This window comes from Xiphias gladius, chromosome 16, assembly GCF_016859285.1.
Source record: "Xiphias gladius isolate SHS-SW01 ecotype Sanya breed wild chromosome 16, ASM1685928v1, whole genome shotgun sequence".
NCBI lineage: Eukaryota > Metazoa > Chordata > Actinopteri > Istiophoriformes > Xiphiidae > Xiphias > Xiphias gladius.
Genome location: NC_053415.1, coordinates 17022068 through 17037204, shown reverse-complemented (window position 1 = coordinate 17037204; position 15137 = coordinate 17022068). Strand labels below are relative to the sequence as shown.

The 15137-nt window shown below is 39.5% G+C and overlaps 1 protein-coding gene across 1 annotated transcript; it reads right to left on the bottom strand.

Moving 5' to 3' along the window:
* Positions 1 to 4403: 4403 nt before the first annotated feature.
* On the bottom strand, positions 4404 to 14155 carry LOC120801949 (leucine-rich repeat-containing protein 58-like). The gene is made up of 4 exons (XM_040149317.1): positions 13429 to 14155; positions 7130 to 7258; positions 6737 to 7014; positions 4404 to 6195 (listed from the first exon to the last, which is right to left on the bottom strand). The coding sequence occupies exons 1-4, from the start codon at positions 13884 to 13886 to the stop codon at positions 6002 to 6004; spliced, it is 1059 nt and encodes a 352-aa protein (XP_040005251.1). The 5' UTR covers positions 13887 to 14155; the 3' UTR covers positions 4404 to 6001.
* Positions 14156 to 15137: the final 982 nt, after the last annotated feature.

The window sequence follows — 15137 nt, the reverse complement described above, 5'->3', positions numbered from 1 at the left end:
TCTTTGGCGATTGCCATGTAGCCATTGGAATTGTTGTGTTTTTTGATAATAGCATTTCTGATGCTCTCAGACAGCTCTGTCTCTGCCATTGTGAAAAAAAAAAACTGGAAACAATCAGCCCCTTTTTATATAGTAAAACCATTGTTCATTGTTTAATTGAGGTCATGTGAACACTGAAAATTCAGCACAGGTGAGTCTTATTTGTTTTTTATTTTGTTTGAGGGACTAATTTAAATTCAGCCAATAATTGTGTCCGGGGTACATTGTGTGTTTGTATCTTTTCAGCATTATGCAAGTTTTGTTTTTTCTTTTGTTCAGTAACATAAGCCATTTTAAAAAAAAATTCTGGTTATACAAAACTGGTTCATTTGCATTGATTTCTGTAGATATTCTGAGTTATTTACATGAAATTCAGGGGTGGCATTAATTTTGACCAGGGTTGTAGTTCTGCAGGCTGGTCTTTCACATCAAAAGATACAAGGAGTTTCTCTCTAAATGCAGTAGAGCCAGCAGAGACATTTCTGCATTTGTTCCGCCAGCAATAAGAGGCATGAAGGTGTTATTAAGACGTCACAGAGATTTACAGTGTGAGCCTACACACAGGGTGATTCCTGATGAGGGAGTGTCACCACTACTGACAGCTATATGTGGGGAGAGAAACATACAGAGATTATTAAAGAAGAGTAAAATATGCGGATATTCATTCATGCACTCATCAACTTCTTATTCAGTCACACAGGCATACACACACACACACACACACACACACACACACACACACACACACACACACACACTTTTCTTTCTCCCGGATGTGGTATAGGTTCACTGATTTTCCATGTTAAAACATAATAAAATGTTGGTTTCTCTCATTGAGAATAGTCTATATCACATTCTGGTCTCGGTTTTGAAAAAACTTTGGGCTGCTGCAGTTTCTCTTGGGGCTTAAACACAAAATTATTGAAACACTATGATAAGCATTATTTTTTTAATTTCAACTTCAGCTTAACTTTAATGTCCACGAAGGGGAAAAGGGGAACCAGGTGAAACCAGCACTAATGCCTTCTATCAGGATGGATGGACTTTATTTTGCACAGTACTGGGCTTCCAAATGCTTACCCAACGTTTGGCACATTTCACTATGTGTATTGATAACTAAGAACACTGGCGTTAAACTCTGATACAAAACATGGATATTGATGCTAGTTTTGTCAGTGGTCGCATGAAAACATGTCTGAAAATTCTGGGTGTTTCCTGTTGTCTACAAGTAAAGTTATCATTGGAATATGCTTAGTGAGAACCTACAGCAGAAAGCGGAAAATAAAATTAAAATAAAAAGCAATTAGGTGTTCATTAGTGACAACAGGATCTTATGTTATCTATCTCTTTTAACTGATAGGATCATTTCCTAATGGAAACTCTGTATATTACAATCATGTTATGAGGGTAAAGGCCACCAAGAAGCAATAACCATACTGAGCTAATCATCTGTGAACATATCAGAGATAAAAAAGCTCTGAGGCAAAGAAATAGTGAACTCCAGCAGAATGTGGGACAGTAGTCCATTTTGACTTGTGTGTTGAGATCAAATGACTCCAGCTTAGCATCCCATTCAAGGACTGATTCACTGTTGCCAGCTCTGTTTCACCCAAAGCGTGGCAATCACTCTCAGGTTTCTTTCAAGATCAGGTTCAAGATAGACTGTATCAGCAGCAGGTGGACCGCACCAATGCTCAGATTACTGTGAGCTTGAATATTTTATCTGGGTACACGGGGCTGTTACTCAAAAAGCAGGAGTCAAAGAGGAGTGAACTGGGTGAAACAGGACACATCATTTTACTGAGGTTACCAGGGATCAGCTCTAACATTAAGATGTTATAATTAACAAATACAGGTGTCACTAAAGGTGTCCATCTTTTTCAGAACTATCATATTGCTCTAGCACGTATCAGCTGGAAGTCCACCAAACAAAATAAAAAACAAGCAAAAAAAACAAATTTTTAACCCAGTGACACACCATTTCCTGTTGAACCGATCCCGACAGGCAGCACCGCTGTTTCCTGACATGGAGGCATCTGCAGCGGCGACTCTACACCTGACCACAGTGCCCAAGAGTCCCACCGTTCTGTAGACTGTTCTGTGTGGGTGGAAATGCATTGTTCTGTGGGTGCAGCGTCTCCGTCCCCTTCCCGCCCAGCACTGTCCACTGCCAGAGCCTGGACGCTCCCCTTGTGACATGCCCAGTTTTGCCCACTAGCATACCCAGAGACAAATCCCTTCCATGGAACACTGCAGCTCCTCCTGCCGTGTTGCCATGGACCTAGATTAGCTGCGCTGGATCAAAGCTCCCCAGCAGGCTCCAGTCATGGTGTCTCTACTGAAGGCGGCGATTATAATAAATGTAGCATCAAAGCATCAGCCTCTTCCCTCTATTTTCAAAAATGATTTTCTAGTTTAAGCGCTGAAAAGCAGCAAAGCAACTGATGATGCAATAACTGCCAGATAATGTGATAGGTGACTCCATAAATGAGTTTTACTTACCATGATGTACAGAATAACAACAATCAATGTTTTATTGAGGTTGCAATAGTAGTTATTACTAATAATGTGACATTAAGCATTTGAATTCTTCAAACTGTAAAAAGTATAATTATGAGTTGTAATGAGAAAGTTCTTTTTAGCTTTTTTTATGGAACTTTCAACAGTAGTTTGACAAAAACACTAACTTTAAGTCAACTTTCTTGTGTTTTCCAAAGCTTTCAGTAGTAGTTTAACCAAGATTGACTGTGACATAGCAGTGGAAAGGGAAAGCATCCTAGGTAAGTTATTCACTATGGCAATCAAACATGGTTACACTACAGCGGATGGTTATTCGCCCACCACTTCTTCCCTTTCCCCTCTAAGCACCTCCACCTCCATCTCCGCCGCCTCCCCTGCAGTGGGCTGCAACCAGACTCTCTCCGTGCAGGATTAGCAGTGTAAAGACAAGGTTTGATTGTTGTGAGGGTGAGGGTGCAGTGTGTGGCTGTCGTGTGCGAAGGCTCAGCTCAGTGTAAATTTGAAACTTCTCGTGTGTGAGGTCTGGGATGCATGTTAATGCACACTGGCTATACTGAGAGCTGATTTGGGCTGGTAGGTCTCTGACTGAGGGTGATAAGAGGCTTAGGGTATCAAAAAAGCCCTCATGTGGCTCTTTGATCCACTGATAACCTACAACACTGTATGTATTGTTAACAGTTACTGTGAAGGTAAAGAGACTGGTGCCCTGATGAAATTCAACACCCAAAATACTTTTTACATGGATTTAAAAGGCAGATAAAACAAATATGACAACTACACGTATGAGCTACATAACCACACAGAGACACATTTACCTTGCAGAGCTGCAGATGACTAAAACAGACGGCATCTTCCTTCACTGACACCATTCCATTTTCAAATCCTGGTTTTGAAGGCTCAAATTCAAGACTTATCTTCTTTTTTGTGACTCAGAGGAACCTCCACTGTAGCCGATTTGACTTCTGAGTGCCTGTGATAGCTACTCTCCTCATCTGCCAGTCACTTTTCTTCCAGTGCATAGTGGTTGCATCAGAGTTGCATCTCAGGTTGCATCTGCCACAGCATCCTCGTCTAAGAAAGCATGCCGTGTGCGTGCATGCTTATGTGTGCACAAACCTTAGGTGTAACATAAGCTACACATCCACACAACATGCTGGGAGTGTTTCCTAGGTGCCTGCTGTTGCTACAGGGGTCCTGTGTGTACGTGTTTGAAAGAGAGTGAAAATGAGGGAGAGGAGACACACTGCAAAAACACAGGAACCCAGCTGTGACCTGATCTAAGACCATTCAAAATAAACAAATTATGTGAAACTCAAAGCATCGTTCTTGCCAGCCAGACTGAAAGAAACAGTGAGGTGAAAAGAAACCGAGTGAGGCCCTGAGATAGGAACAGAGAGTGTGAAAAAATAGACGAGAGACGAGAAACAAAGTAGTTAGTGGCACTTGGCAGGTGACGTTAAAGGATTAGCAGATTGTGCAAGGCAGAATGCACTCGCCCTGGCATTTCTTGGTTCTGGGTTACAGAAAAGGCCTCTCAGTATTCAGCCTCGAAAATGAACTTACCTTCATATGCAAATGCAAACTGGACACATTCAAACTACAAAATGGTTGGACTGGTTCATGTAAAACACACACACAAAAACACATACTTCAAACTCTCCAATAGTTGTTGTGCATCTCCTGTGTGAAAACAACAACAACAACAAAAAACCAAACACATTGTACTGTACATATAATAATAAATAATAATAAAAATGATTCTCCAAGCTGTTGTTCCAGATATCAACACTCACATTTGGCTTAAATTGAATCACACAACAATACCGACATTTTAAAGGTATTACAATCAGTCTTTATTAATGTTATATAAACTGTACAGTCTACATACATTATCTGAATTGGGTAAAAGTACTTACAATTAATATATATCAATATATTTTCTGTTTAAGTGCCAACTATTCTGCAGGTCATTTAAATATTTGTTTAACATTTGGAAAGGGAATTGTATAAAAGCATTTCATTTTGGTATTAAAAGGTTACTTTTTCTCTATTATTGCTAGGCTGATGAGTACAAAATCACTTATAAAGGACTTTATAATCAAGAATGTTAATTTTGTCACATTTCAGGGTGCATGAATCACATTTCTTCAGACTCTGTTTCACTGTGTTAGAAGTCACCATTAGTAAGGCACTTAAATGCTCGCGTATAGATTCTACTGTAACATAGAGGAGCGCTCCTCTGTTCTCTAAACACTAAAAGGTCTAATGTGAGGAAGTTTTTCCTCCTCCGTAATCAACACAAACTGGCTGGGAGGGTAAAACCTCCCAGCCTTCCACACAAGCTGAAAGACGAAGCGGTGATGTAACCAGGGACAGAAACACCATCATCTCTGTTTAGAAATGAAGTCGCGTTTCTGCCTCAAAAATGATTCTCTGATTGTAGGCTCCAAATCGCTCACATCTATATAGTTATGGCCAGAGAAAAGCGACAGCCCTGAACATAAACATGGAGGGTGCCACTGTGTTTTGCTGAATAGCTATTGTTTCTGTGCCAACAGAATGAAATGGTTTTCCCTGGTCCACCCCACATCCACTTCCTGTGAGTAAGCCTGGAAAAGCAATCTTCCACATACGCACATAACCCTTATTCTGGGTTAATTCATAACAACTATGCCAACATGGCAAAATTTGTCAAGGCTGGTGTGAAATGACCACTGTGCTGACAAATATGGACAAACCTTGGTTTTTTAATATTGCGTGGGACAGCCTAACTAAACCAGTGTTTATAAGGTAGTAAAGTGTAAATAAGGAAGTGTCACAAATTGTACTCATTCAATTTAGAGTATTGTAGTATAAAATGAATGTTATTGTTTCTGTTGACATATTGAAAAATCCCAGACTTTTTTTCTCAGTTAGCATAGCAGCTGTGATGCTCCCTTGGTAAAAGGACTGCAGATGAAAGCTTGCCGTGTGTTTCCAGTAGTTGGAAAAAAAACACTCTGTTCATATCCAAACTCTCAGAATATACAGAATGACGTGCTGTAGTTACAAAAAAGCACCATGTGCAGTATTAAAGATAAAGTATGCCCCTTCAATGTTCGCAGTACAAACAAGAGTTTGAGTGCCCTCCTATGATCCACCATGAGACCAGCACTTTGATGGAGTCATGACTGACAGCCTGTGGATTTACACGGCTGCATGGGAAATAATTCCTTTCCTCATGTTATGTGGAGTCACATGTGATGAGAGCGAAAACATTTCTTTACAATCCACATTCTGTGTTTTTAAGTGGCTCTATGTAAAATTATGAATGTGTGTGTAAAATTGTGTATGTGTGTTTATGTGTAGCAAAGTCTGCCAGCCAAGTTCATGTCTGTATAAATGCTCAACACAGCGACGGACTGACAAGACTGGGGCAGGTCAGAGGTTCCTCCATGTCGTACTATCCCAGAAGCACCCTCTGCAGGCGGTCAGCGGGCACGCTGCTCTCGTCCTCCGACTCGGCATCGCTCTGGGGGTTGGAACTGCAGGGAGAGGTACACTCTGGAGAGCACAGGTAGTGCATGAGGGGCAGCCGGTACTTCCCACAGAAGTCCACAAATTTGATCTGGCGCACACATGAATCAAAGTAGACGCCTGGAAAAAGTCAAGAGTGAAAAACCAAGCCAGGTTCAAGTGGCAGGTCAGTGACTTATATTGTTCTGTTGTGTGACAGATGTATACATCATCATTATATAAAATTATTAAATCATTAAATCACCATCACAAAGTCAGACCATAGAACCAGGCAGGAAACAGTGAAGGGAAAGAAATGTATGGGATATGTTTTCACAGTGGTTCCCAACCTGGGGATCAGGACCCCCACAAGAGGTCATAAGATAAAACTGAGTTGTTGCCACATCATTACCAGACGATGAAAAAAGAAAAAGGTACATTTATGATTTACAAAGTTATGTGTCTTTATTTATTGGTTTAATTATTTTTTTTAAACAGATTTTCCTCCAATCTTTTCCTTGTTAATAACTACATATTTTTACTTCTTCAGGTCCCTAACAGTTATCAAATATTGGTGGAAAATGGCAGAGCTGCAGTTAAATAATGTCAATTCCTGATATACATTTCATATATTATAACCTTTCAACATAAATCTGCATTTTTCTCAAACACATTGTCTTACCGGCACACTTGGGGTTGGGGCATTTGCTGGCCAGGTCAAGGTAGCGCAGCAAATTTGAGGGCAGGTCACAGGGAGAGTAGGGAATATTTCGGCTCTTAATGGTACGTCCTGCCAACTCTAGCAGTGAAGGGGGGTCGTAGGTCATCTCCTTAACAAAGCGCACCACCAGTGGGTTTCCTCGGAGGCTGAGCTCCTGCAGGTGTACCAGGCTGAGGATCTCTCTCGGCAGGTAAGTGAGCAAGTTGTTGTGGAGACTTAAAGATCGCAGAGAGTGGAGCCTAAAGTGAGACAGAGAGGGCAATAGCACGTACAATTCTAGCTTTTATATAATCTCTGAGGATATCATATACTGCATCTTAGACTGGTAGAACAGTGGTGGAGGGCTGCAGTCACCTGGTAAGCTGAGGGGGGACACTTTGGATGCGGTTGTCACATAGGACCAGATAGCTGAGGTAGGGCAGGTTAGCCACTTCAGGAGGAATGGCTGATATTAGGTTTCCACCCAGATACAACAGCTCCAGACTGACAAAAAAAAGAGACAGAGAAAGGGTTCATTCTTAATCAGCAAGTGTGTTTAAAAACTACTGAATAAATATCCCAAAGTCCAATTTAACGGCAATTTTCATACAATATTTAAGTTTGTTTTGGTTCTAAACGCTCTTCATCAGGGGTTCCCAACTTTTTTTGTCAGGTGTACCCCGTATACCCACACTGTTCCAAATGCGTGCATTTAAATTAATTTAAACTGTTTGATTTTACACTAGTAATTATGTAAAGTAGGTATTGTTACAATATGTTTTTACATACAAAACATATTGATACTAGAATTGTTGATGTTTAGGTTTGGTCTCTTTTTTTTACTTTTTTCAGAGGGTTGGTTAAGTTTGCATCTGTACCACTTCCTATCGGAGTGACAGATGTTGGACATTTCAACCATTTATCCATTACTTTTAGTTCAGCTTTGCTGCTTGCTTGCTGACTATTTTTAAAAGACTCAATCGCAGGATGCGGTGTTCAGTGGCCCGGCTGCCTCAGGATGGTGGGAGCTATGTCCTGTGCAATCAGCATAAAGTAGCCGGTAGTTGCTAGTGATTCACAGTGATTTTTAATGCTATTTATGTGTTTATTTTCCTCCTAAATACAAAATGTGTGGATACATATGATTAATCAACTTTTTTTGACTGAAGTTCTACTCAGGGGTCAAGTACTGTTACTTAAAAGAAATTTTACTCACGTAGAAGTAAAATTACTTGTGCAAAAATATACTCTGATAAAAGTACAAATAGGTCAGTTTAAATGTACTCTGAATAAACGTTACTGCGTTACATTTTTAGAAGGGAAGGGGAAAGGGGGGAAAATGTTATACAGTGATAATAATAATAATAAGATAAAACTATTAAATTAAAAAAAATCTTGAAATTGGTATTTCAATGCATATACACCGTTTCCAGGTGAGAACTACACTGAAAGCAACCAATAAACTTTCATGAAGGTTATAATATTCATATGAATGTTTTTATTAAAATTGTTTTAATGAGCTGTTGAATCAACTGTCTGATCATTTTGGAGGATGTGGTGTGTGGTGCTGTTGAGCTGTATTGCATCATCCAGAGAGGTGTTTCTTTTATTTGTCCTACCCACATTGATGGGCTGGACAAAATTACCAGTCACAACAGGGATTATCAAAAAAAGCAGTACGGTGGTGTGCACCTCACTGATGGTAGAAGTGAATGTAGAAGTCACAGATGAAGTATCCACTATTTTAGCACTGCAAACATTGCTAACACCATGCACCTGTTGGTCACGCAACATGGCAGGTGTGTTTGATTTGGGACACCTGCTGTGGTCGCCGTATGTTGCATTAAATCAATGATTAATCAAGGCATGATGCAATCTTTTCTTTTTTTTCTTTTTTTTTTTATATATATCTATGCCAAGGTAGTTCTAATCTTAAATTTGGCTGTATAAAGACACCATCCTTAATTTTATTGCACAGTCAGACCTGGCCAAGGTGCGAATGCACCAGTTGCACCTGCTGACCCTCGGTCAGTGAACGTAAACATTTAGAACATGTATGTAGACCACGAGCTGAGAGCGGCTCTTCTCTGAACACGGAGCTCTGTCCTCCAGTGGCCAAAGACCGTGATGCTGCAGACTCACCAGCAGCTTATTCATTTCATTTGTTGTGCTCTCACGGGGTTAATCTAATTTCATCATGCGACTTTTGTTTTTACTATGTAACGATTTTGACTTTAAATGCAGTGAAGTAAAATACTCGAGTCAAAAAAAAAACACAAGTGAAATTGCTCATTTTTAGAAACACCCTAAAAAGTACAAGTGCACAAAGAAAGTAGAGTAAATGTAACACGTTACTGCCACCCCTGCTTCTACTACTACTACTGATTTGGCTGTAAAGAAGTTTAAACAGACACCAAGATACTGAAAACTTATTTTTAATTTACACTACAAGTTGGAAGAAAGACAACTTAACATTTATTTTGTATTAACAGTAACATCTTTGTGACTCTCTCATAATCTCCCATAAAAATTAAAGAGTCACAGCCCAGACATAGAAAACAGTACTGTGCTGTTGTCTTAGTACCCTTATGTTGTCTTAGACAACAAGCTGTGTTCAAAATTTACGAATGCATGGTTTTTAGAGGTTAAGCTTCAACATCTGTAGTTTGTACTTAAATTTGCTGCACTGTCAGTGTAGTTTGCTCTGGCCAACAAAGCGGCGTGACACCTAATTAAGACTTAATGCATACCACAAGGGGGAGCTCACGATGCATGGTTTCATGCTTAAGAGTTCATGTGTTTGTGCTTGTCTTTCGATGTGTCTACATTTATAAAAACTCAAAAAGACAGTGGTGAGCAGACGTGACAAGATGTCCAAAATTATCTCAGATCCTCAGGATGTTTCTTGTATTATAAATGCATTTATGCATCACCCACTCATAGGAAAGTGTACAAAGACAATTCATGAAATGAATTTTAAGATAAACGGGACTATTTATGTGATGGCCTGCATTAAATTTTGAGTGGACAGCAAAATTGATATGCTCATGTTTGTTGTATTAAGACAACAAAAGGTCCCTGCTAGGTTAATGGAGGTATGAATTACACACAAGGGCAATAGGGAGCAAACCACAGAGACAGGGAGAGTGCAATGGATGGCTGGTCAGCAAAAGTAAGCTATCAGGCCATCTGCCTGCTGGAACTGATGACACAGCGACTGCGAGACAGGAAGCCATTATGCTGTCCTTGGTGGCTGAGCACTGAGCAAGCCCCTCTCTGATAGGAACAGAGACATTCAGGGTCCGCTCAATGCTCTCACCGACACAGTGACACAAATCAGCCACCAGAGATTACGAATGGTTGGTTACGGAGTGTATCAAGGACAATCTACAAATCTAACAATTTTCACAATAAGAAAAATTGTAGCCTTTTTTCATCCGAAAAGAAAAAAAAAAAAAAAAACACCAGGTCAAGGTTTATTGTCTAGATACATCGAGACAGGGGTTATATTATATCAATTTGGTGTTAGACATGGTTGGACTTTTTACCGTCCAAACAAGGACCAAGAGGAATAACTTGTGAATGTCAAAGTGTAAACAGTCTCTAGAAATATATCAAAATTACACGCAAATAGGCCTTTATCACAGCAGCTGTTTTGACTTTTCATAATAGGAAAAGCAAAGGTGTTAGTAACATTAACAATGGCTCTGTTCTATTCAAGTGGACCATTAAGCCATGAGAGCGTGAGAGTGATTGAGCACACACAATGCCAGGACCCTGAAACTGAAGCAGCTAAAATGGAATTCACCAATCATTTATTTTATTATTTACACATGTGCTTTTCTTAATGTGACATGTCAAAATGTCTTCCGAGAATAAGGTGTATTGTTTGTGCAAGATGTTTAATAGGTGAAACGAGGATCACCTGTGTGTAATCAAAGCATGACAATTAATTAAATACATCTGTGCCTGGTTAGTCAAAAACTGCTGCCTTCAGCAGTTGCAGCTTTAAAACAGAGTGGCAAAGGGAAAGGAACTGTTAATTTAAAAAAAACTAACATCTTTGTTAGTTATTTCTGAGCCTCTGAAACAAAGCAGAACAAAATTCGTAGGCCTGATGAGACCAGAGTGAAACTTTTCGGCTGTCTTTACTAAATGCTATGATTCTAAACACCACATAACCAGAGAGAGGACCAAGGCAGGCTTTTCACAATAAAGCCCATTATTCTTAGTCTGCTGTTGACTCAGTTGCCATGCAACTTGATATGATCTGACCAGTTTTGCAAAGAGGAATGGGGGAACACTGCTTTGTCTAGGTGTGAAAGGCTGCTACAGACCTATCCACATAAACTCAAGACTGTGAATGTTGCTAGAGGTACATAAACAATACTAAGTACTGGCTTGAGGGTGAATGAATACTTATGCAAATTAATTATGTTTATGTCTTATATTTGTACTTAAAGGATAACTCTGGGATTTTTTAACCTGTGCCTTCTTTTCCCATGTTTTTGGGTGTAAATGATTGATAGGGACAAAAAAAATCTTTGAAATCAGTCTACTACTAAGCAAGAACAGTATACCCAACAACTGCTAAACAGCTGCTGCAAAGTAATCAAATGGTGCATTTGTCCGCATCAAAGTAAATCCACTAAAAGTGCTTGTTTCTTCACCGATGAGTAAAAGACTGCGATACTTTTGCTTAACCAGAAACACCTGTTATATTGCTCTGTTCAAAGAGCCACAGACTCCACTGGCAAAAACAGTAATTAATCTGTTATTGCGTGGTATTTTTTCTCTGTTTAATCACGACTCGTGTTTTCTCCCTACTTTGAATTTTTTTTTCCTTCGCCAGTGTGGCCACAGGTAATTGTAGAGGTTTCTCTGCCTTTAATTGCTGCAATGTTTTGTTCACTCACTTTGAATATGTTTTACTATAATAATGAATTTGTTTCAGTACTACGTTCCTTCCATTAGTAAGTACTGTGAGTTTGTATATCTCTAAAACCACTCCCAGATAGTAAGTGGAGCAATCTAAGTACACCGTTATCCTGCAGACACTATGAATCATCATCTTAACAGTATATAAACTGACTGGAAATTAACACGTCTCAGAGACTCAGACATAAAAGTCTTGGTAAAGTAAATAGCATTAAACCAATAAGTGGTTAAGTACCATTAACTAATAATTAATTAAGGGTGACTATTATGGATAATATAGACACTTTAATGAAAGATTCTCGCCAGATTAAATAGGTGGGTAAGCTCCGCTGACTCAATTGAGACAGCAGTTTGTGATTAAAGAGGGTTTACATTACTTTCTATGACACAACTGATAAAAATCTCTATAAACCTGATGCAGGATACAGATAACAACTGCAACAGATAAAAGCTCACTCTGGCAAATGCAAACCAAGACAGAACCAAACATTTTGAATTTCAGGAAAAGAACTTTGCTGTTGATGGTTGGCTACGGACCCACATGGTTTGAGAAGTAACACAGAATGACGGTATGCTCAGAAAAGGCACCTTGCCATTGACTTAATAGGACTCCAAATACATTGTAGTTAATGGACCTGATGTAGCATTGCAACTAAAAACTATTTTCACAGCTTATTAGGCTGAAGATCATTTTCTCAATTTTTTTAATTATTTGGTTAGACATTTATTAAAGATGCCCATCAGAATTTATTCAACTATTTTGCAACTATCAATTATTTGCATTATCGACTGATGTGTCGAATATTTTCTCATTTAATGGCCCTTTCTGTAAAATATCAAAAATATCGAAAAATTGTTCGAAAATTGACCAAAATGATGAATTATCACAATAGTTGTTGATTCCATTTTCTCAACCAACTAATAGTTGAGGCTCTAAATTATTTTCATTATTAATCTGCTGATTATTCTCTTGATGAACCGATTAGTCATTTGGTCTATAAGATGCCTAAAAATGGTTCCACACAATTTCCCAAAACTCAAGGTGATCTCTTCAAATTGCTTCTTTTGTTTGACCAACAGCCCCAAACCGAAAGATATTCAACTTACTATTATGTAATATAGAAAAGCAGCAAATATTCACAATTTAGTAGCCAGAACTAGGAAACATTGGTTAATTATTATTTATAAATGACTAACCAATTATCAAAATATTTGATGATCAACTAATAATTTAAGCTGGTCACATTATACTGCTTGAAAATTGGATCAATTCAATAATAGAACAGATCAATATCAGAACAGATCAATCAATAATCAAAACAGCTGCACATTCATATATTGTGCTAAGGTATACTTAACAGCAGGTAACCATAGCAACAGCGCTTGGGTTCCACACTATTTTAGCAGTTAATTGACACGAACCACAGAATAATGCGACTACAAACGATAGGTTTTACCATTAACTGAACTCGTTAATATAATGGAGGTGTGTAATAATGGACTAAAGGGGAAAATTAGCTGGCCGCTTCGTCTCCACACAGTCCGTTACTGTGATTTATCTGTATATGTGGTTGGGGAACATTATCGATAAAGTTAAATGGCAAACTAGCTAGCTAGAAAGGGAGTAGTTACGTTAACTGACATTGACCCTTCGCTGGACATCTCGTTGCTGCTTTTTCTGACTTTGAATGATGGCGCTAAGTTGGCTAATCATTACAGTTTGCGGTAGTACCTACCTGGTTAGATTCTCTATCTCTTCAGGTATGCTTTTCAGTCTGTTTCCGCCGAGTGAAAGTGACTGCAGACGCACCAGTTTCGTACACTGAAGTGGGATCTCCTCAAATCGGTTCCCGCTAAAGTTCAGCACCTCCAGCTGCAGAGAGCCGAACTCCTTGGGCAGCGAAAACTCGTCCAGGCGGTTGTTCTTGGCTAACAGTGTTTTCAGCCTGGTCAGCCGCGTAACGCCTTCGCAGATGATCGACAGTCCGTTGTTGCTGATGTCCAAAAACTCGAGGTTGCAAAAAACGCTGACCGACGATGGGAGCAAGGCTAGCCGGTTGTAGCTCAGGTAGAGCTGTTTGGTGTCCCTCTTCCTCTCTTCGCTGATACTATCAGCACTAAAAGTGTTTAAACTCAAACGTGAAAAATCAAGGACGCCGTCGCCTGCTGCCGCTGCTCCTTCGTGAATCTCCATTTTGGCTATTTTAGCGTGAATTTTAACTCTGAACAAATGCCTTGCAAAACTTTTGCTATAAGCTGCACGCCCCCGTACACGGCGACTTAGCTACAGGACTTGTTGTCTGTTTTCAACATGGAGAACGGAAATACTTCTTTGCACCCGCCCGTAACATTTAACCGCATCTCTAGTGAAAATCTAGGTCACTAATTTAGGACTAAGGACAAGCTACTGTAGCTACATGTAACTTTAAAAGCCTTGCAGCCTTGCCTCAGTACGGCAGTTCTTCTGGGTGGGGGTGGGGTGGGGGTGGTGGTGGATATTAGCGATTGGCTAATTCTTGCGACAAACCGCGCCCACCCAGCCGTTGATTGGTCACTCTCCCAATCTATCATATTATAAAAAAGGGAATTGTAACAGGTTTATTGCACAATTTGTCGACATTTTTTATAGCTGTACACTACACGTTGTCGGGTGTGATTGCGCTGTTTAACTTTTTAAGTCTTACAACAACGGGAGAACGGTGGCCGATGATCCATCCTTGCCAGCGCGCCCAGTTCCATATGCCATTATGCAACCCCCTCCTCTGTTACATTATGCAATGCTCTGCTGACTTGGATGTGCATAGAATGGGAAAGAGGTACAGGATAATTGGGTTCCTCCCGCTGTATTCAGACCTATGCATGACACTGGGCTGCTCTGTTCTATCCGTGCTACTTTAGGAGAAGAAGGGCACTTTTCATAAAGGGGAGTATGGTTTACTTAATTACAGTATGTGTACCGTCCAGTTTCGAGGAACTTAATGTGTAGATTAAGATTTCAGAATCAAAACATGACATGTACTCATAGCATATGATGCACTGTGACTGTTTAGGGCGAAACACCAAATAGTAAGGATAGTCATGCACTCAAGGACAACAAAATAGAGTCAAGACATAACAGAAATAACAGCCAAGAGTACATGAGTAAAAAGTGAGGGAATATGAGTAAGTCTTTGTGAGTTTTTAAAAAAAAATGTCACTTTGATTCAGTAGTCTATTTGTGTGTCTATTTGTGCTAAACTGCTCCAGAGTTTAAGGGCAAAGACAGGAAATGAGCTGTCTTATTAAACTAGACCTGGGAACAGCCAGTCAGTCAGACAATGATTAGCCGAACTGAGAGACTTTAAGTTACTATAATAAAAATAATAGCTTTATCGAATACTTTATATAACACTTTCGATGTCAACCAAATATTATTTATTGTCCTCCAAGGGATGTTCTTCTTCCT

Excerpts from the sequence above, each read along its gene's own strand:
- LOC120801949 (XM_040149317.1), bottom strand. The coding sequence starts at position 13,886 with ATGGAGATTCACGAAGGAGCAGCGGCAGCAGGCGACGGCGTCCTTGAT. Across the intron at positions 7,259-13,428 it reads GAGATAGAGAATCTAACCAG|TCTGGAGCTGTTGTATCTGG; the intron begins GTAGGTACTACC and ends TTTTTTTGTCAG. Across the intron at positions 6,196-6,736 it reads CCCCAACCCCAAGTGTGCCG|GCGTCTACTTTGATTCATGT; the intron begins GTAAGACAATGT and ends GACTTTTTCCAG.